This window comes from Hydractinia symbiolongicarpus, chromosome 5 (genome assembly GCF_029227915.1).
Source record: "Hydractinia symbiolongicarpus strain clone_291-10 chromosome 5, HSymV2.1, whole genome shotgun sequence".
NCBI classification, from domain to species: Eukaryota; Metazoa; Cnidaria; class Hydrozoa; order Anthoathecata; family Hydractiniidae; genus Hydractinia; species Hydractinia symbiolongicarpus.
The window spans coordinates 8,751,638-8,768,394 of record NC_079879.1 but is presented as its reverse complement, the minus strand read 5'-3'; the positions used below and the strand labels follow the sequence as shown (position 1 = coordinate 8,768,394).

General features: G+C 32.1%; 3 protein-coding genes across 3 annotated transcripts; 1 reads left to right on the top strand and 2 right to left on the bottom strand.

The window, feature by feature from the left end:
- Window positions 1-4,394: 4,394 nt before the first annotated feature.
- Window positions 4,395-5,183, top strand: LOC130644610 (factor in the germline alpha-like). The gene has a single exon (XM_057450281.1). It carries the CDS (start codon window positions 4,687-4,689, stop codon window positions 5,077-5,079), a length of 393 nt encoding a protein of 130 aa, XP_057306264.1. The 5' UTR covers window positions 4,395-4,686; the 3' UTR covers window positions 5,080-5,183.
- Window positions 5,184-7,071: 1,888 nt separating this feature from the next.
- Window positions 7,072-14,403, bottom strand: LOC130644603 (DEP domain-containing mTOR-interacting protein-like). Its single transcript, XM_057450272.1, has 8 exons — window positions 14,149-14,403; window positions 12,095-12,215; window positions 11,565-11,749; window positions 10,999-11,190; window positions 10,530-10,619; window positions 10,370-10,440; window positions 10,170-10,274; window positions 7,072-9,765 (listed from the first exon to the last, which is right to left on the bottom strand). Exons 1-8 carry the CDS (start codon window positions 14,378-14,380, stop codon window positions 9,634-9,636), a joined length of 1,128 nt encoding a protein of 375 aa, XP_057306255.1. The 5' UTR covers window positions 14,381-14,403; the 3' UTR covers window positions 7,072-9,633.
- Window positions 14,404-14,469: 66 nt separating this feature from the next.
- Window positions 14,470-15,777, bottom strand: LOC130644606 (protein N-lysine methyltransferase METTL21A-like). Its single transcript, XM_057450277.1, has one exon. The coding sequence runs from the start codon at window positions 15,703-15,705 to the stop codon at window positions 15,061-15,063; it is 645 nt and encodes a 214-aa protein (XP_057306260.1). The 5' UTR covers window positions 15,706-15,777; the 3' UTR covers window positions 14,470-15,060.
- Between the last annotated feature and the right edge of the window lie 980 nt (window positions 15,778-16,757).

Here is a 16,757-nt window from a genome sequence, read left to right as displayed (position 1 = left end):
ATTTCAGAAGTTGTTACGCATGGCTACACCAGATGTCTGTTTACTGAACTTTGAATGCACAATTAACCTGCGCTAGCGCTTCCAATACACTTGCGCATCAATAATCACGTGGTGCTTTGAAATATTTCGTTTCTAAGCAACTAAAAGCAACATTTTTACTTACTAAATGCTTCAGGTCAGGTAGAATTGGAAAAAATAGCGCATGCGTAAATATGTTTTTTTAGTCAAGAAACTCAGTAACCCTCTCCAAATCGCGTAAACGTTAAAACGACCTTTTCTGTACCATTCACGTTCGATTCCCGCTGGACACATACATGAAATAACGCGACCATTACATCGACTTTCTTTAATTGTCGTACACTCCAAAAAAGTCACACCTCTAGAACTTGGTTTCCATCTGGCGTTTAATCGCGTTAATGTCTTCTCGCGCTAATTTCTGACCTCAGAGTTAATCATACTGAGTATTTAGCGCGAGGACGTACTCATTTCGTTGATGAAATCCGTCCAACAACATCGGGAAGTACATTATATTATGGATTTTCATGAGATAAATTGAAAGAAGAATCAAATTTATCAACAAGGCAAAATGACCTGGGAACGAGGTTGAACAAATCTATCAACAGTGATCAGGATACCAATCGTTATAAAGTGAGTTTCTGCTTAAAAAAGAGTCTGAGAATGAAGTTCTTTCAGGCAATTATGGACTTTGTTTAAATCGATTTTTCAGTTTGAGAGATAAGCTAGCTAAAGGTGAATCTCTTTTAAGTAATTACAACTTGATGAAGAAGCAACTCGATAATTTAAAAGCTCCGAGTAACATCATAGACGCCAAAGCATTTGTCATTTACCCTTCGGATTAACATCGGCAATGTTTTTATTATGGGAGTTTGATAAATAGTATTTTGTTGGATGTAAGTGATAGTGGTATTGCTTGGATATTTTTGACGAAACTGGAAATACGCTAATTGGACGATAATTAGTAGTTTAAATGGATTTAAACATTTTTGAATAGGACAAATGCTACTAACTTTCCACTAAGATGAAAATGTGTAGTCTTCATTGCAACAATTTATAATGTGTGTCAACAGACATGCAATATAATCAGCAACGGGTTTGATGTATTTTACCGGAATATTTTCAAACCATAACAGTCCATTCGAAAAGTTATAAAAGATGTAATTAAATCGTCATACATCCCTAGTTGAATGTCTATGATTAAAATTTATCAATTCTTGGCGAATTTTTTTCCTGCTTCCCTGTTAAACGCGTTATAATGCTATGAAAGTAGTCATTGCTAACATTAGGGTCAACTGTAATACATTTTTGTCTTGGCTTTGAAATTAGGTGTATAGAGCTCTCCGTAATTCTAGCGAATATTAGGAGTTTAAAATGTTATGATAATAACGCTTTTTTGTAATCGTAATTTCCTTTTTAATATTACGAAAGAAAATCCAGTTATCACTGAAAGTTATTTTGGACTTTCCCGAAGTATGTTTTATTCATTTTGAAGCTGTGAAATGTTTAGCTTATTCATCCACGGTGAAGGTGGTCTCGTCAACTTGACTGCACGTAAAGGAGAATGTTCATCAATACAATTAACCACGCGCTTATTAAGAGTATATCCACATTCTCGACAGCATAAACAACACTTAAATGAAGATATGAACCTAATTTGAAGTTCTTTTCATGTCTAATAAACTGTCTTAGTTCGAATATATCCATTCTCGTATTTATTTGCTGAGTATATTTTAGGATTTTTGACCAAAAGTTAAAAATATAAAACGTGGTAAAACAAAAAAGCACTGTTCTATTTTGACTTCATTTTGAAAACAATGGGCATGCGCGCACTTTTGTGTAGGTAAAAAATTAAAGATTTTTGGGGGTAGCCCAAGATCCAAATTAAATTTTACCTATAATTCTTCTTAAACAATTTAACTAATATTTAAAGAATATTTCTTTAAAAGATGGATTTCTTTGATTACTGTGGTCCGTTGTTTATATTTTCTACCTGCAGAAATCCTGGCACATCTATATAATGCCCGTAACGTCTGTCTGTCTGTCACGCAAAATGGTAGCTTAGCTGCGCAATAGCGAGAAGCACGCAATGCGATATAAAAAGAACGGGCGAATCCGTGGATTTTCCACGGGCTAACGACTAGTGTATAAAAAACGCAAACTTTATTAACTTTTGTAAAAATTGGCACTTGATCTATAAGAAAGGATGTAGACCAGCAACAAACATTCTACTTGTTAAATGTTGAGTTTTTACATGAAAAAACGAAGAAGAGAACTGCTTACAGATAAAGGCTTCAAAAACACGTCTCACGTTTTTCTGTTAGGGACACGTCAGTAAAATAAATAACTTTTTCAAAGTATTCAAAATTCGATCGTGATATAATGGCTAGTTTAGGATTCAGGGTAAAATGACATGAAAATTAGATATATTGTAGAAGAACTACTTTGTTCATCACTAACATACTTCTTGGCAGTGAGCGGGATTCGATCCGCGGTCCCCAGAACTGGGAGCTGCAGACGAACCCACTACACTACGTGTGGCGTAGTGTAGTGGGTCCGTGAAAATTAGAATTACAGAATTTTCGAAGAGAATTGAAATTCTGCTCGAATTGGAAGTATGGAAGTAGCTATTCAAATGACAACAACAGCAAAAACAATAACAACAACAACAACAACAACAACAACAACTACAATGGTAAATATTTATTAACTTCAATTATTTTTATTTATTTATTTATTTCAATATTTTGGATGCAATTCTGACAGTGTGTGATATTTTCTTGCACTTGCTTCGCCAATACTGGATCATGCAGGGAAATTAAATCAATACTCATCATCGTTGCCTTTACTAAAAAAATCGAGGCTGAAAAAGTTAAAAAAGCACACTCAGCTTAAGAAAAAGATGTTTTAATTACCACGTTGTAACCCAACCTTGTTCCCAGGGCTACCCCGTAATAACGGCCCAGGGGCAACTAGCCCCTGTGGACGAGGTTAGTTGTAACCCAGAGCTCCTTGGAATAATCAATCTTCAAGAGCTCTGGGAACACGTAAATAATATTTTTTGAAGACCGTTTTAACTTTAACATGGCTACGCAGGCTTTTCAATTCGCTTTTCAAATAATCCACAATTTTTATTAAGTTTCAATCGTTCGCTGTTGCAAGGATCCAAGAATCATTTTGACCGAAAGTGAATTTCTAAGGCCAAGTGCATTTCATTTCGCTCTAAACTTTGTAAACATTTAACACTGTAGAGACAGAAATGAAAATTTTATACTTACGGTTCATATGAAGAAGTCGTTCCCTCATACTATGCAATTTATCTGTCAACTCTTCAAGTTTCTCCTTATGATCTGTAACAATATATTTTTAAATAAATTTTTTATGTCGCAAATTCAGAATACTGGACAGCTTTTTTTTTGGAATTTTTGAGAATTTCGCGAGTTTTGTCAATTTCGATAAAAATTAATTCCCGCGGAAATTATTGGGAAGCTCGCTATTAAAAAAAAATTAGTTCCTACAATTTTGAATTTGTTTTTTCCTTTTGTAAAGAGATTTATGCTAATTTTTTCTGATTAACCTAGAAATGCATATAATATAAGAATATGAAGGAGACATTAATAAAAATTTCCGTAGTTGAACTACAGCAGTTTTTATTAATGTCTCCTTCCATGGATACACGCTCCTGCAAAAAAAAGCCCTTAAAAAACAGTATAAATTGAGAAAAAAAAATCGTCAAATTATCTAGGAAATGTCAAATGTCAAATTTGCAAACTTTAATTTTAGTTCTCGCAAAAATTAATTTTCTTGGTACTACATACAGTACATTTTCTATAATTCTATTGTAAATCTAATTAACAAATACCAAAATAATTTTGCGAAAACATGGTTGGTTATAAAAGAAGGTGAAAAAAAATATAACACGAATGATCTATCTGGAAGACTGCATGTCAGCAGAAATGAGAGACGTGACAAAAAAGTTATTACAGAAGAATTTAACAAATGTTTTTGTGAATTTAGGTTCAAACTTAGCATCAAAGATACCACCTACTAACAGACCCTTCAATCTTATTTATCTAAGAAATGGGCGACTATACCTGAAGCTGACATCACAGACGAGAAATTAAAGTGTAGCTCTCTTTTCGTTGAAGTTACACCAAAGTATTTATAAAATTAACTCCACTTGTAATTAAAGCACGCTATGAAATTTCTTGGTGTGCTGTTAGATGAAAATCTAGCCTGGGAATACTATGTAACGCTTGTGGAAAGCAAAATAGCTAAGAATATTTTCATTCTATCAAAATGCAAACATATTTCTTAATCAAAAATACCTACGAAGTATTTATTATTGTTCTTCGCGACATAAACAACATTTATTATAGAAAATCTTTCAATTTATTTCTCAGATTCGGGACTTAGAACGTCCGGATCTTTTGAGAGATATGTCATTACGGGCAAATTTTTTAAACAAATATAATTAATTTTCTCATGGTAAGACGTGGGTTTGTGCTCATTGGTCGATTTTAATTCGAGTTTGCACTGAGAAATTTTTTTGTGTTTATGTCTTCAAAATGTAATAGAAGGTAGAAACCAGGTAAATTTCCGATTCGAATTCGGTCACGTGGTCTGTACCAAACAGAAGAAAAAAAATGAAACAGACTTCATTTTGAAACAATGAGGGCAAGCATGATTAAACAAGCTTTTCAAGCAGCGCCACAGTACACCGCAATATCTAGTCAATCTGATGTTCAAGCTGGCCATCTAAACATGTCCTCTCTATTCTTATTGCAAAATGAGAAAGAGAATCAGTTGAGTTTTTCTAGAAGGAGGAGAAATATCGCACGTGTTAGACAAAGAGATGTGGAAAGACAAGCTTATGAAAATCTTCGGGATGTAGTTCCAACGCTAAACACAACAAAAAAACCCACCAGAGTTGATATTTTAAAACACACATGCGATTATATAAATACACTGAAGAATTTGTTGTCAGACTTAAAAGAAGAAAAAAATCTACAAGAAACGAATGAGAATCATCAAAATACAGGTTACATTGAGGATAAAGAATAAAAATACTGGGATAGTTTACAGCTCCTTATATTTGATTTTAGATGTAATTTATATATTTTTAAAATATTTTGCCTAATAAGAAATAAGTCAAGAAAAAAATTGCAGTTTACCTGTTATTTCTTTGTTATGATTCTCCATGTTTCCAAACTCAACGTTTTCGTTCGAATCTGTACAGAAAATCTTTCGCGGGCGTTTTATTTGTAAGAATTTAATTGGATAAAAAATCAAGATTGTAAATTTCCCTATAAGGTCTATTTTTATCCCTAGAGCACTTTAAGTTTAACCATAAGAAAATGTATAAAGCCTCTATAGAAATACATGAATTTTACCAGCAGAGTCGGATATGTACCTTAAGAGAAGAATTATTTGCGGAAAAAATTTGTGCGGAACTCTTTTTTGCGGAATTAGTTTTTGCGGATTTTGCCCAAATCTGCAAAAATTAATTCCGCAGAAGTGAAGAAACTTTGGTCATCCGCAAAAATAAATTCCGCAAAATGTTTGAAATTTTTCATCCGCAAAAAAAAATTCCGCAAATTTTTCGAAATTCTTAATGCGCATAGAATCGATCTGTTATCTTCGCTTTACATTTAAAGGCCTCTTTTTGCGGTTTTTGCCTAAAAGTTGACACTGTCGATTCTGAAACCTTTACAATCAAAATGGATTGTGGAGCTTGATGATTATCAAGCTCTCGGAAAGGTCAAGGCATTATGGATGAAAAGCATCTGGCATCACAAAAGCTATAGAAAAAGGGTTGCTTCATTGCTGATTGGACAACAAACCGTTGATCCTGTAGAGATGGCAAGTTTTGTAACTTACAATGACGAAGATGATAGTGACAAAGAGGAGTGGTCTGTGGAGGACGGTCCATGAAGAAATATTTTCTATGTTTTCAGTGACGATATTTGATCTTACATTTGTTACAGCTTAGTATTCTTTTTACGATATTTTGATGAAAAATAGAGAGATGATATTCCATACATCGGATGTTTTTCATACACTTTAGGTACTAAATTAGATTTTTCCCGACTTTTGATTTACTTCTTGCATTCGCAAAAATTTATTCCGCAAAATATGCCATTTTTGGGTCACACATCTGCAAAAATAAATTCCGCACAAATTTCTTCCGCAAATAATTTCTTCCTTTAAGGTAGTCACGGCAAAGGAAAAGGTCTAAAAGGAGGAAGTGTTAGTGAGAAGAAAATTTAGTGGAAATAAATTGACGGATGACGGAATTTAATTTGGCGGATATAACGAAAAGTAGTAAGTTTCGCAGAGAGTTAAGAATAGGTAATTTTGGCGGGAATTTAATTTGGCAGTTGCTTGTTTGGAAAAAGTTACATGAAAGTTGATTTTTCATTTTGAATTTTCTTTTTGAACCGGGCATAAACAGCATTATTATTTTACAATAACAACCTTGAACTTTGGTAAAAAGAAAGTCAGTCGTTGTTCAAAAACGTTTTTATAAAAATCCCATTTTCTTATCAATTAGATTTTTCAAATTCATGGAAAGCGAAAAATAATTATTTTTGGCGAGTTTTTTTATTTGGTAAAGAGCAAAGAAAATTAATTTTGGCGGGATTTTTTGTCAAACCGCCAAATGTTTCGTAATTTAGGTCAGAATGTCATTTTGAGTCAACCTCGAACCCAGGGCCTGTAGCGTTTTTTGATATGAAGATGATTTTGAGTGGGTGAAATTTTCTGACTTTAGACATATCGTAAAATGGTGAAATCAAGGCTACATTTTATTTAAACAGTTGACAGGTGTGTTGGTTGAGCGCATTTGTCACGGTAATGGTCAAAAAAAGTTGGGAGCCTGTGCATCATGTTCCGAGTTTGTTTTTAACAATTTTTTCGGCCTTCATTATGCGTCTCGTGCTTAATAATACAGGACACCTCACGGAACAAGGACGTGCCCATCTACCACAATTTTTTTAATGCGCACGTGCTTAGTGTAAATCACCAAAAATAAAATTGCCGTTCTTGCTTCCACTCAAAAAGAAATATTTTAAGGTTGAGGGTAGAACGTTAGTTCAGGAGGCCAATTTTGTTGACATTTGTAATCAACATTTATAGAAACATCTTTCAATTCATTTCTCGGATTCAGAAGAGTATCAGATCTTTGGGCAGGTAAAAATGTCATAAAAATACTACTAAAAGCACAAGAAAAGCAAATAAAATCTTTTTTAAAAAATATTTTGTGTTCAACGGCCTTTGTCAGTTTCTTATCACTTACAAATTTGTTTGCAGTTTTAATATTTGTGTTAATTTATACATGGTTTTTTCGCGTGATTTTTATAAGACAGGTTTTTACGAACAATTATGGACGAGTTAATTCTTATCCCCAGAGCTCTTTGAGAAGAGATCTGGGGATGATAATGGGACGACTCCGTTGTAGATAACCCATGATCTTGCTTCTTAGGTCCCTTAACATTTGTGAGTAGAGTAGTTGTTGAATAAGGTATTATATTTCATAAAATTCATATAAGGTCAACGTCGTTCTCAAGGTATTTTGCCTTCTTGATAACCTCTCCGAAAAAACGGCTCAGGGACCAAGAAAACCTGGAGATTAGGAAGATGCTTTTCGTCGAATGGTTTTTGCCTTTTCGTAGTGGATTTTCACTTTTCGTGCTGGCATTTTATTTTTCGTTGCGTGATTTAGGATTCGCCTTGTCGTGGCGTATCATGTTGGTGCAAAAATGAAACAAACCCAACAAAAAGAATGAAAAAAAAAAATAAGAAAATATTAATTTATATCAATAAATTTATATCGTTTACAGGTCAAACGTTTGTCTATGGTGCAATCTCGTTTAGTACAGAACTAAATTTTACCTCTCTTTTTAAGAACATTTGTATCAAGGCCAGTAAGAGAGTAAATGTTCTTCAAAGGATCTTTTCGTATATATTTCACAAAAGAAGAAGAGTGCTGTTTAATACTTTCATTCTTTCTCAGTTCTCCCAATGTCCTTTGATATGGATGTTCTGTGGACTTGTCACAAATGATCGCATCAATACCATCCACAAACTTTGTTTACATATTATTTACACAGACAACATTTCAGTATAGCAAACTATGTTACCATTCATGTTAATAACTTTATGAAAGAACTTGTAAGTTTAATGGAATGTGACCTAGCTTTGTGTTTTGTATATACTTTCGTGTCTGAAATGCTTCGCAAATAGAGATTGTGTTTTATGGTAGTTAATACCGGTCTTTGTGACAAATTCCTCATTTATTTGAGAGCTTCCATCGTTCCATTTCATGGCAAATTTGCAGTTTTTTCAATATCATCAATATTTTTTATCTTTTTATCTTTCTATAGTCAATTTAAATTAATTCATAACTATTGTAAATATTTGTCTTTAGATAATCAAAATATATATAAAGAAAGCTGAAAAAAAAAATTCTTGAGATGTAGCTAATAAAAATCGGGTTAATAAATAGTGTTTTGTTGATAAAATGTCAGCTATCTTGTTCATTTATATCTCTATGGTTTATTCTAGTTTTGTGGAACCTTCCATATATATAAAGTAAATGTAGACAAGTTGTAGCTAGCTAAAAAATTTATCGGGAAAAATTCTTCTTTACAAACCCGTGGTAAAAACATGCTAAATTTATTTTGATACCTTTCTTAACGATAACAAAACATTATCAAAATCTACAAATGTGTAATAATTTATAAAGACGCAGTAATCTAAAACTACAAGAGCCTAAATATTTGATATATAGGTTCGGAAATATAATATCACCAATCGAACTCAAAAAACAACAATATAAAATGCAAATATAAAAATGCGTACCTATATATATAAACACGAAAATAAGCCTAAAAAAGACAAGCTAATATAACAAAAAGTTACGTGTTTTTTTTTAATGGGGCGCCGTATGTTAACACTTGAAGGAAAGACAATCGATATACATCGAACACAAGAACTGAATTAAAAACAAACATAAACTGAACGAGAAAAAAACTCGTCCTTTCATTTTATTATTTTTAATATATAATTTGTAATATAATAATATATAATAGCATATAACAATAATATATGATAATTCTTTATATATGTAACAAGGGCTGCATGGCCACAACAACCATGCGAAATATACAATGTAAGTCTGACCACGTATACACAACATACAAGCGTCAGATCTTGCAATTTTTTTTAAAAAAAAACTAACGTGAAAAAAATAAACTCAAAGAATCCGACAGATACATTTATATATAAATATATATTAAATCATAGATTTTGATTTCCGTTTGAAGATGTACGATGAGGATAAACAAACTTTTAAATAAGAGATAAGAGTTTTACCATAAAAACTAAATTGTTTAAATCTTCCCCGTCACGCTTTTAACCAGCCTTTTTGTGATCGATTTTTCAAAGGAAATGCAAACTTTTATCCTGTCAGCTTTACAATGTACGTAAAAAAGGTTTCTTTTTGTTTTCACAACGTTGACTTTGAACCAATAATGACCAAAATTAGATTGGGTTAAACACAAGATAAATCAATAAATAAAAGGTTTCTTATCATAAACTATTGTAAAACAAAAATACTCAATTGCTGATTCGAAAATGTTGTAACACTACCAAATCAACCATTTTACCTTTCATGATTTCATCTGCCACCTCTGTGTGTTTCATCTCCAATACTTTCTTCCCATTCACAGAATAAATATACATACGAACCTGAAAAAAAATCCAGCTACGTGAGATCCGATAAAAAACTCGTCAAAAATTCAATCAATACAAATATTTAAGTTACTAATCTTTAACCAAAAATTTTGTAATCTGAAAAAAAATCTTTTGTGGATATATAAAAGTAACAATCATTAATTTTAGGAGATTTTAGCAGAAATTTTACATGCAAGTCTCCAGAATTGATGCTTTAAAAGACACATTAAACGAATATTCACATACACACTTACACACTAGAATACAGTCAAAAGGAAATTAGGTTGATTGACTTTTCGAAAATTTCGAGAATGCACAGGCTTAAATGGAATTTCTCTACGACGCTGTAACCGACAACAGTTCTAATTCCTGATTTTCTATATAAGCCAAATGAATTGTTAGCGATACAAAAAGCTAACCTTCAATCCTGCTGCAGATGCTGGGCCTGTCGGATCAACCGCTTGCACGTAACATGGTCCATCACCTCGTATAACAAAACCAAAACCAACAGAATCGCTAGTAATCTAAGAAGGAAAAACCATGAGAAAAATCAAGTTATGTAAAGGCAAGTTTATAAGAAGATTTTGGGAAATTAAAAAACCCATAAAAAAACACATACCCGAATGTTCTTCCAATAATAAGGACTTTCTTTATTCATCAATTCGGCTACCGTTACTTCACGAAGAACGACTACAAAAAAAACACAATAAACAAAATTTATCTCAAATTATGTTTTACCCTCTACATATTTACAAAAAAAGATTTAGAACTAAACAAACCCGGCTTCAGGTGAGGGATGATCTCATCATTGTTATCATTCATATCCAAATTCTTCGCAATTTTTGGTTCTACTATTTCTTCCTGCTGTCCTAAATTATTATAGCACGAAAACTAAATACATAATCACTGACATCGAAAGAATAAAGAACAGTGTTAAAAAATCGAAAAATTTGTGTGAAAAATTTGTGAAGTTAAATGTTTTCATTTGGATCAGGGTTTACTCACGGCGAAAAAATAAAAAATAAATAAATTATTAAAACGAGGGCTATCAAATAAATAGTATCTGAAAACTCACAACTACAATCCATGGTTAACATGGTCCTCAAAGTCCTTAGTAAATAAAAACGAAAGAAAAAAAAAACGAAATTTAATTAAAACACTTATAATATTTGTGAATTGAAATTTGTCAAATCGTTTCTTCCGCTTTAGTACATATACGTATTCACATCATATACTACTAAATGGTACCTTTCCATAAATTAGTCAAGCATTTCTTTGGCAGATTCGGACCAATACTTAGCCGTTTAACAGAATCATCAATACTTTTGTTGTCATCTTCACCAACATTAAGGGACTTGTATAACGGGATCAAATGGTCAAGATCAAACAAAAATTTATAGATTGTTGCATCATCGAAAAATTCAACAGAATCACTCAACACTAGAACCAAAAAAAAAAGGGGGTTTTTACTTAAGCCATCTGTTAACGGGGATTAATTAACGCAAATGTTTTATACACGCCTATACTAACAGTTTTTAAGGGAATTGCTGGAGTAAAAAGTATTGAGTGTTTGCGAGGTCTAATACTTTACTGACAAAAATAAACAGCTATTATATGGATTATTACTTGTGTTTTTATATATTGAACTTGTTTAACGTAAAGTGTGTAAAGTTTTCTTTGATGAAACGTTACTGGGTGTGCTGTGAAATAGCATTAGAAGGTTAATATACGATTTGGAATTTATTAAAAAAAACCCAACCTTTGACTTGAAATTTCAAAACTTGTTAAATCATAACATAGCTAACCCAACAAACCTGGCTTTATGACGAGTATATCTAGAAATTGCTGACCAAGAGTTACACCAGCATATCTATCCCGGACGACATCATTAAAAACGAGCCATGTTATAAATTCTGAAGACATAAAACAATTTTCCAGACACGTCCCAGGGTCTACTTCATGTGTTCTCATAACAGCGTTTTCACTATCACCCAGTATTCTAAAAAAAGACATGAAGTAAACAATGAAATAGAATGTTGCTTTGAATGAATGATCATCATATAATATATTACACTTATGAAAAGCATTGCAAATATTTTCCCAAAAATATATTTACTATACAGTATACACCTATGTATAAGCAGGCTTTCTATAATCCAAATTTTACAAATATTGCTAATAACATGTTGTTTGCCTACTTGCTTTGTTAACACGTCAGCATTCACTTTGGTGAGTACTGAATGTTGACGTGAATTAAAATTCAGACCTAATTTGCTTGCCACCAGAAATAGTTTTACTGTACAATAAACAACAACTATTTCGAGTTTTTCACAACCATACGAACCTTTGGTGGATCATTATAGCTTGATGATAACTTTCAAACTCAGTGTCGACAAAAAAGGTTCCATCGTCTATTCGAAATCGATAGAACAAATATTCATTCTTGAAAATGTGGTCATCACAAACTAAAAGATAACGAAGCAATAAATATATACTAACATCAACACTGTCAATTGAAATTCAACATGAATGAAGTAAACAGCGTAGTAGTAAAACTTTTTTTGATTTTTTGATGAAATGTTAAGAAATCCAGTAAAAATGATTTAAATACACAACTCAAACCGGAATTCTGACAAACTTAAGGTTAGAAAAAATAATCACATGATGGTAAAATTCTTCTTTGCCCTTTTGTAAAAGCAGACAGCCTCCAAAAGGTTTAAAAATAGGTAATGGGGATTTAAAAATCCTGTGCAAAAATTCTTAATTCACAAAATTTTATACCAATGGATAAAATTCAACATTAATTTGATTTTACTATGATATCTTCAATGTTGTAAGTTATGATTTTAATTTAGTAAGAATTTGAAAGGCTTTTAAAAGGAGAAATAGGCATGCTAAATCAATCACACATGCCAAGAAATCCAAACTTAAAAAAAAATTGACAATGCAGCAAATCAAAGTTTAAGACATTTGACATGTGTATTTTTACGAAACACATGACAGAATTTATATCTAAAAAATCGAAGATATATATAATATATCGTTAGGCAAACAGGAATATATTAAAAAAATATATTTTTGTAACGAAACAGCCCTTGCAATAACCTAGTGTATAAGATATTATAAAGTCCAATCATAAAAGATACATAGAGAGACAAACAGCAAAACAATGTTTTACTAAAGGTGGGTTCACACTTAATTTGCTGTAGTCGTACGAATAAGTGACCATGAATATACACATGTACAATTTTATTTTCAGCATTTACTTAATTTTCCTTTCAACATTCATTGCAGTACTGAGAATAAGCTCCATTACAACGGCGAATTGGAATTTATCAACCAATCAGATTTCAAAATACAAACAAGGTTTAGAATTTCGAAATGAAAACAAAGTTGATGAGAAAGAAAAGTTCACCTTTTTGGGTGTAAAATTTAACGTAAACATTAAATATCTCATTATTATTGAGTATAACATTGAGTACTAGTTCTCAACTTGTGGCAAAATCCATGGGGTCGCCTGTCCTTTATATATCGCATTTTGTGTTTCCATAACAGATAGACAAACAGACAGTCGACAGCTATTATAATAGAGAAAATAAATAAAGAATTGTGCTGGAATGTTCTGAAATGTGCTGAAATGGAGTAAAGTAACTAACTGGTGGTACTACACTAAAAATTATGTGCATTTTATTTTTTGCGCTGTGTATAGATTTTTTTGTATACTCCTTATTCAAATGACTACAGCTAATAATTGTGGATCCACCTTAATAGAACAAGTTCATAAATAGTTAGCCCCCTTTGGACATTGAAAAAATGTCTTGAAATAGAAAAATGTGAATAAATGGGAAGATAGCAAAGATTTTTCATAAAATTTGGTGTGGCCAAGTATTTTAATGCCTGGAACAACATAAAATATTTTTTTGGGTTTCATGAAAATAGTAGCACTAAATATTTGGTTTAAATAAGTTTAAGTCTGTTCAAAACAAATATGTTCTTAAAATCATAATTAAAATAATTTTTAGGACTCTTAAATTCACTTACTTTGTTATCATTAAAAGACCATATGAAAATCAGTACTTGGGTTCCCTAAGCCCTTTTCCCCATATACTTTACAAACAGGTAGAGGAGAATATAGAGACTATAGAGAACACAGAGACTATTTGTATAATTTTTTTGTTTTTTACCTTTATATCATTTTTGAGTAAAAGAATTAAGATTCTCATGTTACATATACGTAGTATCACCAGAAAGGAGAATATCTTGGCAAAGAAAAAAGTGAAGGAAAAAGATTTGCTACTTCTTACTACGACTTAATAATAACACATAGTTAAAAATACAAAATAGCCTATTATTTATGAACATGTCCAATAATAACATTTTAAACACAAGGCTGCTAACCATGATGTAAAATATCATTTTCTTGTAACATGCGCATACAGCCTACAGCATTTGTATGGTGCAATGCTTCACCACTCTTAACCAGCCACTCCACAACCTCTCTTCCAACAAAGCAACATGTATAAGTTCTGAGGCGGTACCTTCTATCCTTAATCAAAGAAGGATCTTGGTGTAGCTTCAATCGAAGAATCTCTCCAATTATAAGAATTTCCTCTTTTGATGGAGAAGACATACTTTCCTTGCATTATTTTTGACTGTAAAAAATGAAGCAATGGATGAATTGCGAATGTTTGCAAAGTTTGGTATATACATGAAGATTCTCAGAAGAAAAGATGTACTGCATAGGCTAAAATGGCTATTTACGCTAACTTATAGATTTGCAGAAAAATAGGATTGAGAAAAAATTGGAATTATCTATTATCTTCTCTGACAAAGAGCAGAATGACGCTAAAGTATGTAACTTTAATGTCAGTCTTTCTTTCACTTGAAATCTTTGATTGTTGTGGTCTGTTGTTTATATTTTTTGCCTGTACTGATGCATGCACATGTCCCTTATTTTTGATGCAAAATCAAAACATGTCACACCACAACTTACCTTAGAACTTACCTGATATATTATCTATATTAGAAAATATAGATAATATATCAGGTAAATTTAATGGCAGGCTGAACAGTATTAGCAGTATCTTTAGAAAAAAATGTACAATATGTAGCTGACCATATCTATATTACAGTGACCAAGAAGTGACCTATAATAGACTTAGTACTAGTCCCCCTTCCTAATAAGAAAATTCCATAAAAGGCCTATTAAATAAATTCACTTTTACACCATTAAATAATCATCATTATTCCATTCAAATCTTTTACTATTTATTCTAAATAAATTTATAAATAAATTTCTAACATAAAAAATTATTTTTTTTTGCAAACAATCCTTAAAATATACACATTATCTTCGTTTATAAATACTTCAGAGCTGACAAAAGAAATTTGCAATAGTTTTTTAAACTTCTCATACTTATGTGTATACCTTACTTTTCCAGCCAAAATTATTATTAAATTTCTATTTATCTCCATAAAATGTTCAAACGTAGCCACTAAGGCAGGCAGTGCAGATTCTATATACACTAGATCTGCCCCAATAATGTAATCATATGATTCATGTGCCCAAGCTGTTTTTAACTTCTCTCCCCAGCTGAGCTCTTTGACTTGATAAAAATGCAAGTTAGAGTTTAAATTTTTCTTTGTGTTAATATAAAGTGGTTCTAATGCCTCAAATTGGTCAGTTAATGTCACATTTGCATTTAACAAAGCAACAACAATTCCTGTCAGACCAGTACCAGCTCCTAATTCAAGGACATTTCTGCCTTTGATATCAGAAGACATGTTTAACAAATATGAAGCTAAGACTATAGCAGCCTCCCACACCACTGCAGCAACTCCATTATTACCCCAGTCTTGACAAATGGTGATGGGCTGCAAACCAGAAAAATTAAAAGTTCGTTCAGAATCATGGAATTCTTTTAGTAAAGGTGGGTTATATACTACCAATGCCATTTTTCTAAACAATAATTGAATTTTAGGTATATTAGTATTACATATCAAACCACGTCAAACACTTTTTAAAATTACTGAAAATTTTGTTCACGCACAAGGAAAAAAAATGCACATATACAAACACAGGCCTAAAAATTATAAAGTATCAATTGTTCTGTTACCAGTGTACCAGTCCTCCTAGTGTTCTTGCCAGGGAAACAAATTTCTGTTACTTTGATAAAGATCATTACAAATAAGAAAAAGAACTTTAAATTGTGTCCATATCTTATACTTGTGTATAGCAACGCACAAAAAAGTCAATTCAGCATAAAAAGTGTTATCTCAGCCTCAAAAAATAATAACCTTGGCACGCTTATTTTTCTTGGCATTATACTAGTTTTAAAAAACGTTGTACACAAGCCAAGTTACGTTGAGTATTAAACATATTATTTGCACTATGCCATCACCCTTAATAAATTCCCTTATGTTTTTCTTAGAGCTTGTATCATCGCTCTAGCCACTGGTCATTCCGCCATTTTGAACTTTGGACTTTGAAAGATGGGACTGAGGTTGTTAGTTATACCTTTCACAACATTTGTTAGCAAATCATGTTGTCTTTTTTTCACATGGTGATCTTGTTACAAATATTCATTGGGGCATGAAGACAGCAATGCTTTGCATTCTTTGTTGGATGTTAATAGTAAAATTATTCTGACCCAACTTAGAACACGGCCCATCTAAAGACGGGAAGGACCATCTTTAGACACGGTGGTCCATCTTTTGACATGCTGCCCCGTCAATTAATGGTCAGGGCCAACTTGCGACATGCTGTTAAAAGGTATTTGCATACATCAAAAGCTTGTATTTAATGTAAACTGACTTCAATAAAGTGAAAAAACTGAACTGCTGCAACTTTTTCTGGCATATTGTTGTATAAAGCTAGCTGAGAATAAATCGAGTTATGCATTTCAAGTTTGTTGTGCAGGACCAAATTAGCAAGTGCATTTTTTAAAAATAGTGCATGATTGCAATTGTTGCATGATTGGGGATGTTTCGCCTGGATTTTTGTGTAA

Bases quoted from the DNA above. Each gene is read 5' to 3' on its own strand.
- LOC130644610 (XM_057450281.1), top strand. From the start codon at position 4,687: ATGAGGGCAAGCATGATTAAACAAGCTTTTCAAGCAGCGCCACAGTAC.
- LOC130644603 (XM_057450272.1), bottom strand. From the start codon at position 14,380: ATGTCTTCTCCATCAAAAGAGGAAATTCTTATAATTGGAGAGATTCTT. The intron at 12,216-14,148 runs GTTAGCAGCCTT...GTTATCTTTTAG, and splicing joins AAATGATATTTTACATCATG to TTTGTGATGACCACATTTTC. The intron at 11,191-11,564 runs GTTTGTTGGGTT...TTTTGGTTCTAG, and splicing joins TATACTCGTCATAAAGCCAG to TGTTGAGTGATTCTGTTGAA.
- LOC130644606 (XM_057450277.1), bottom strand. From the start codon at position 15,705: ATGGCATTGGTAGTATATAACCCACCTTTACTAAAAGAATTCCATGAT.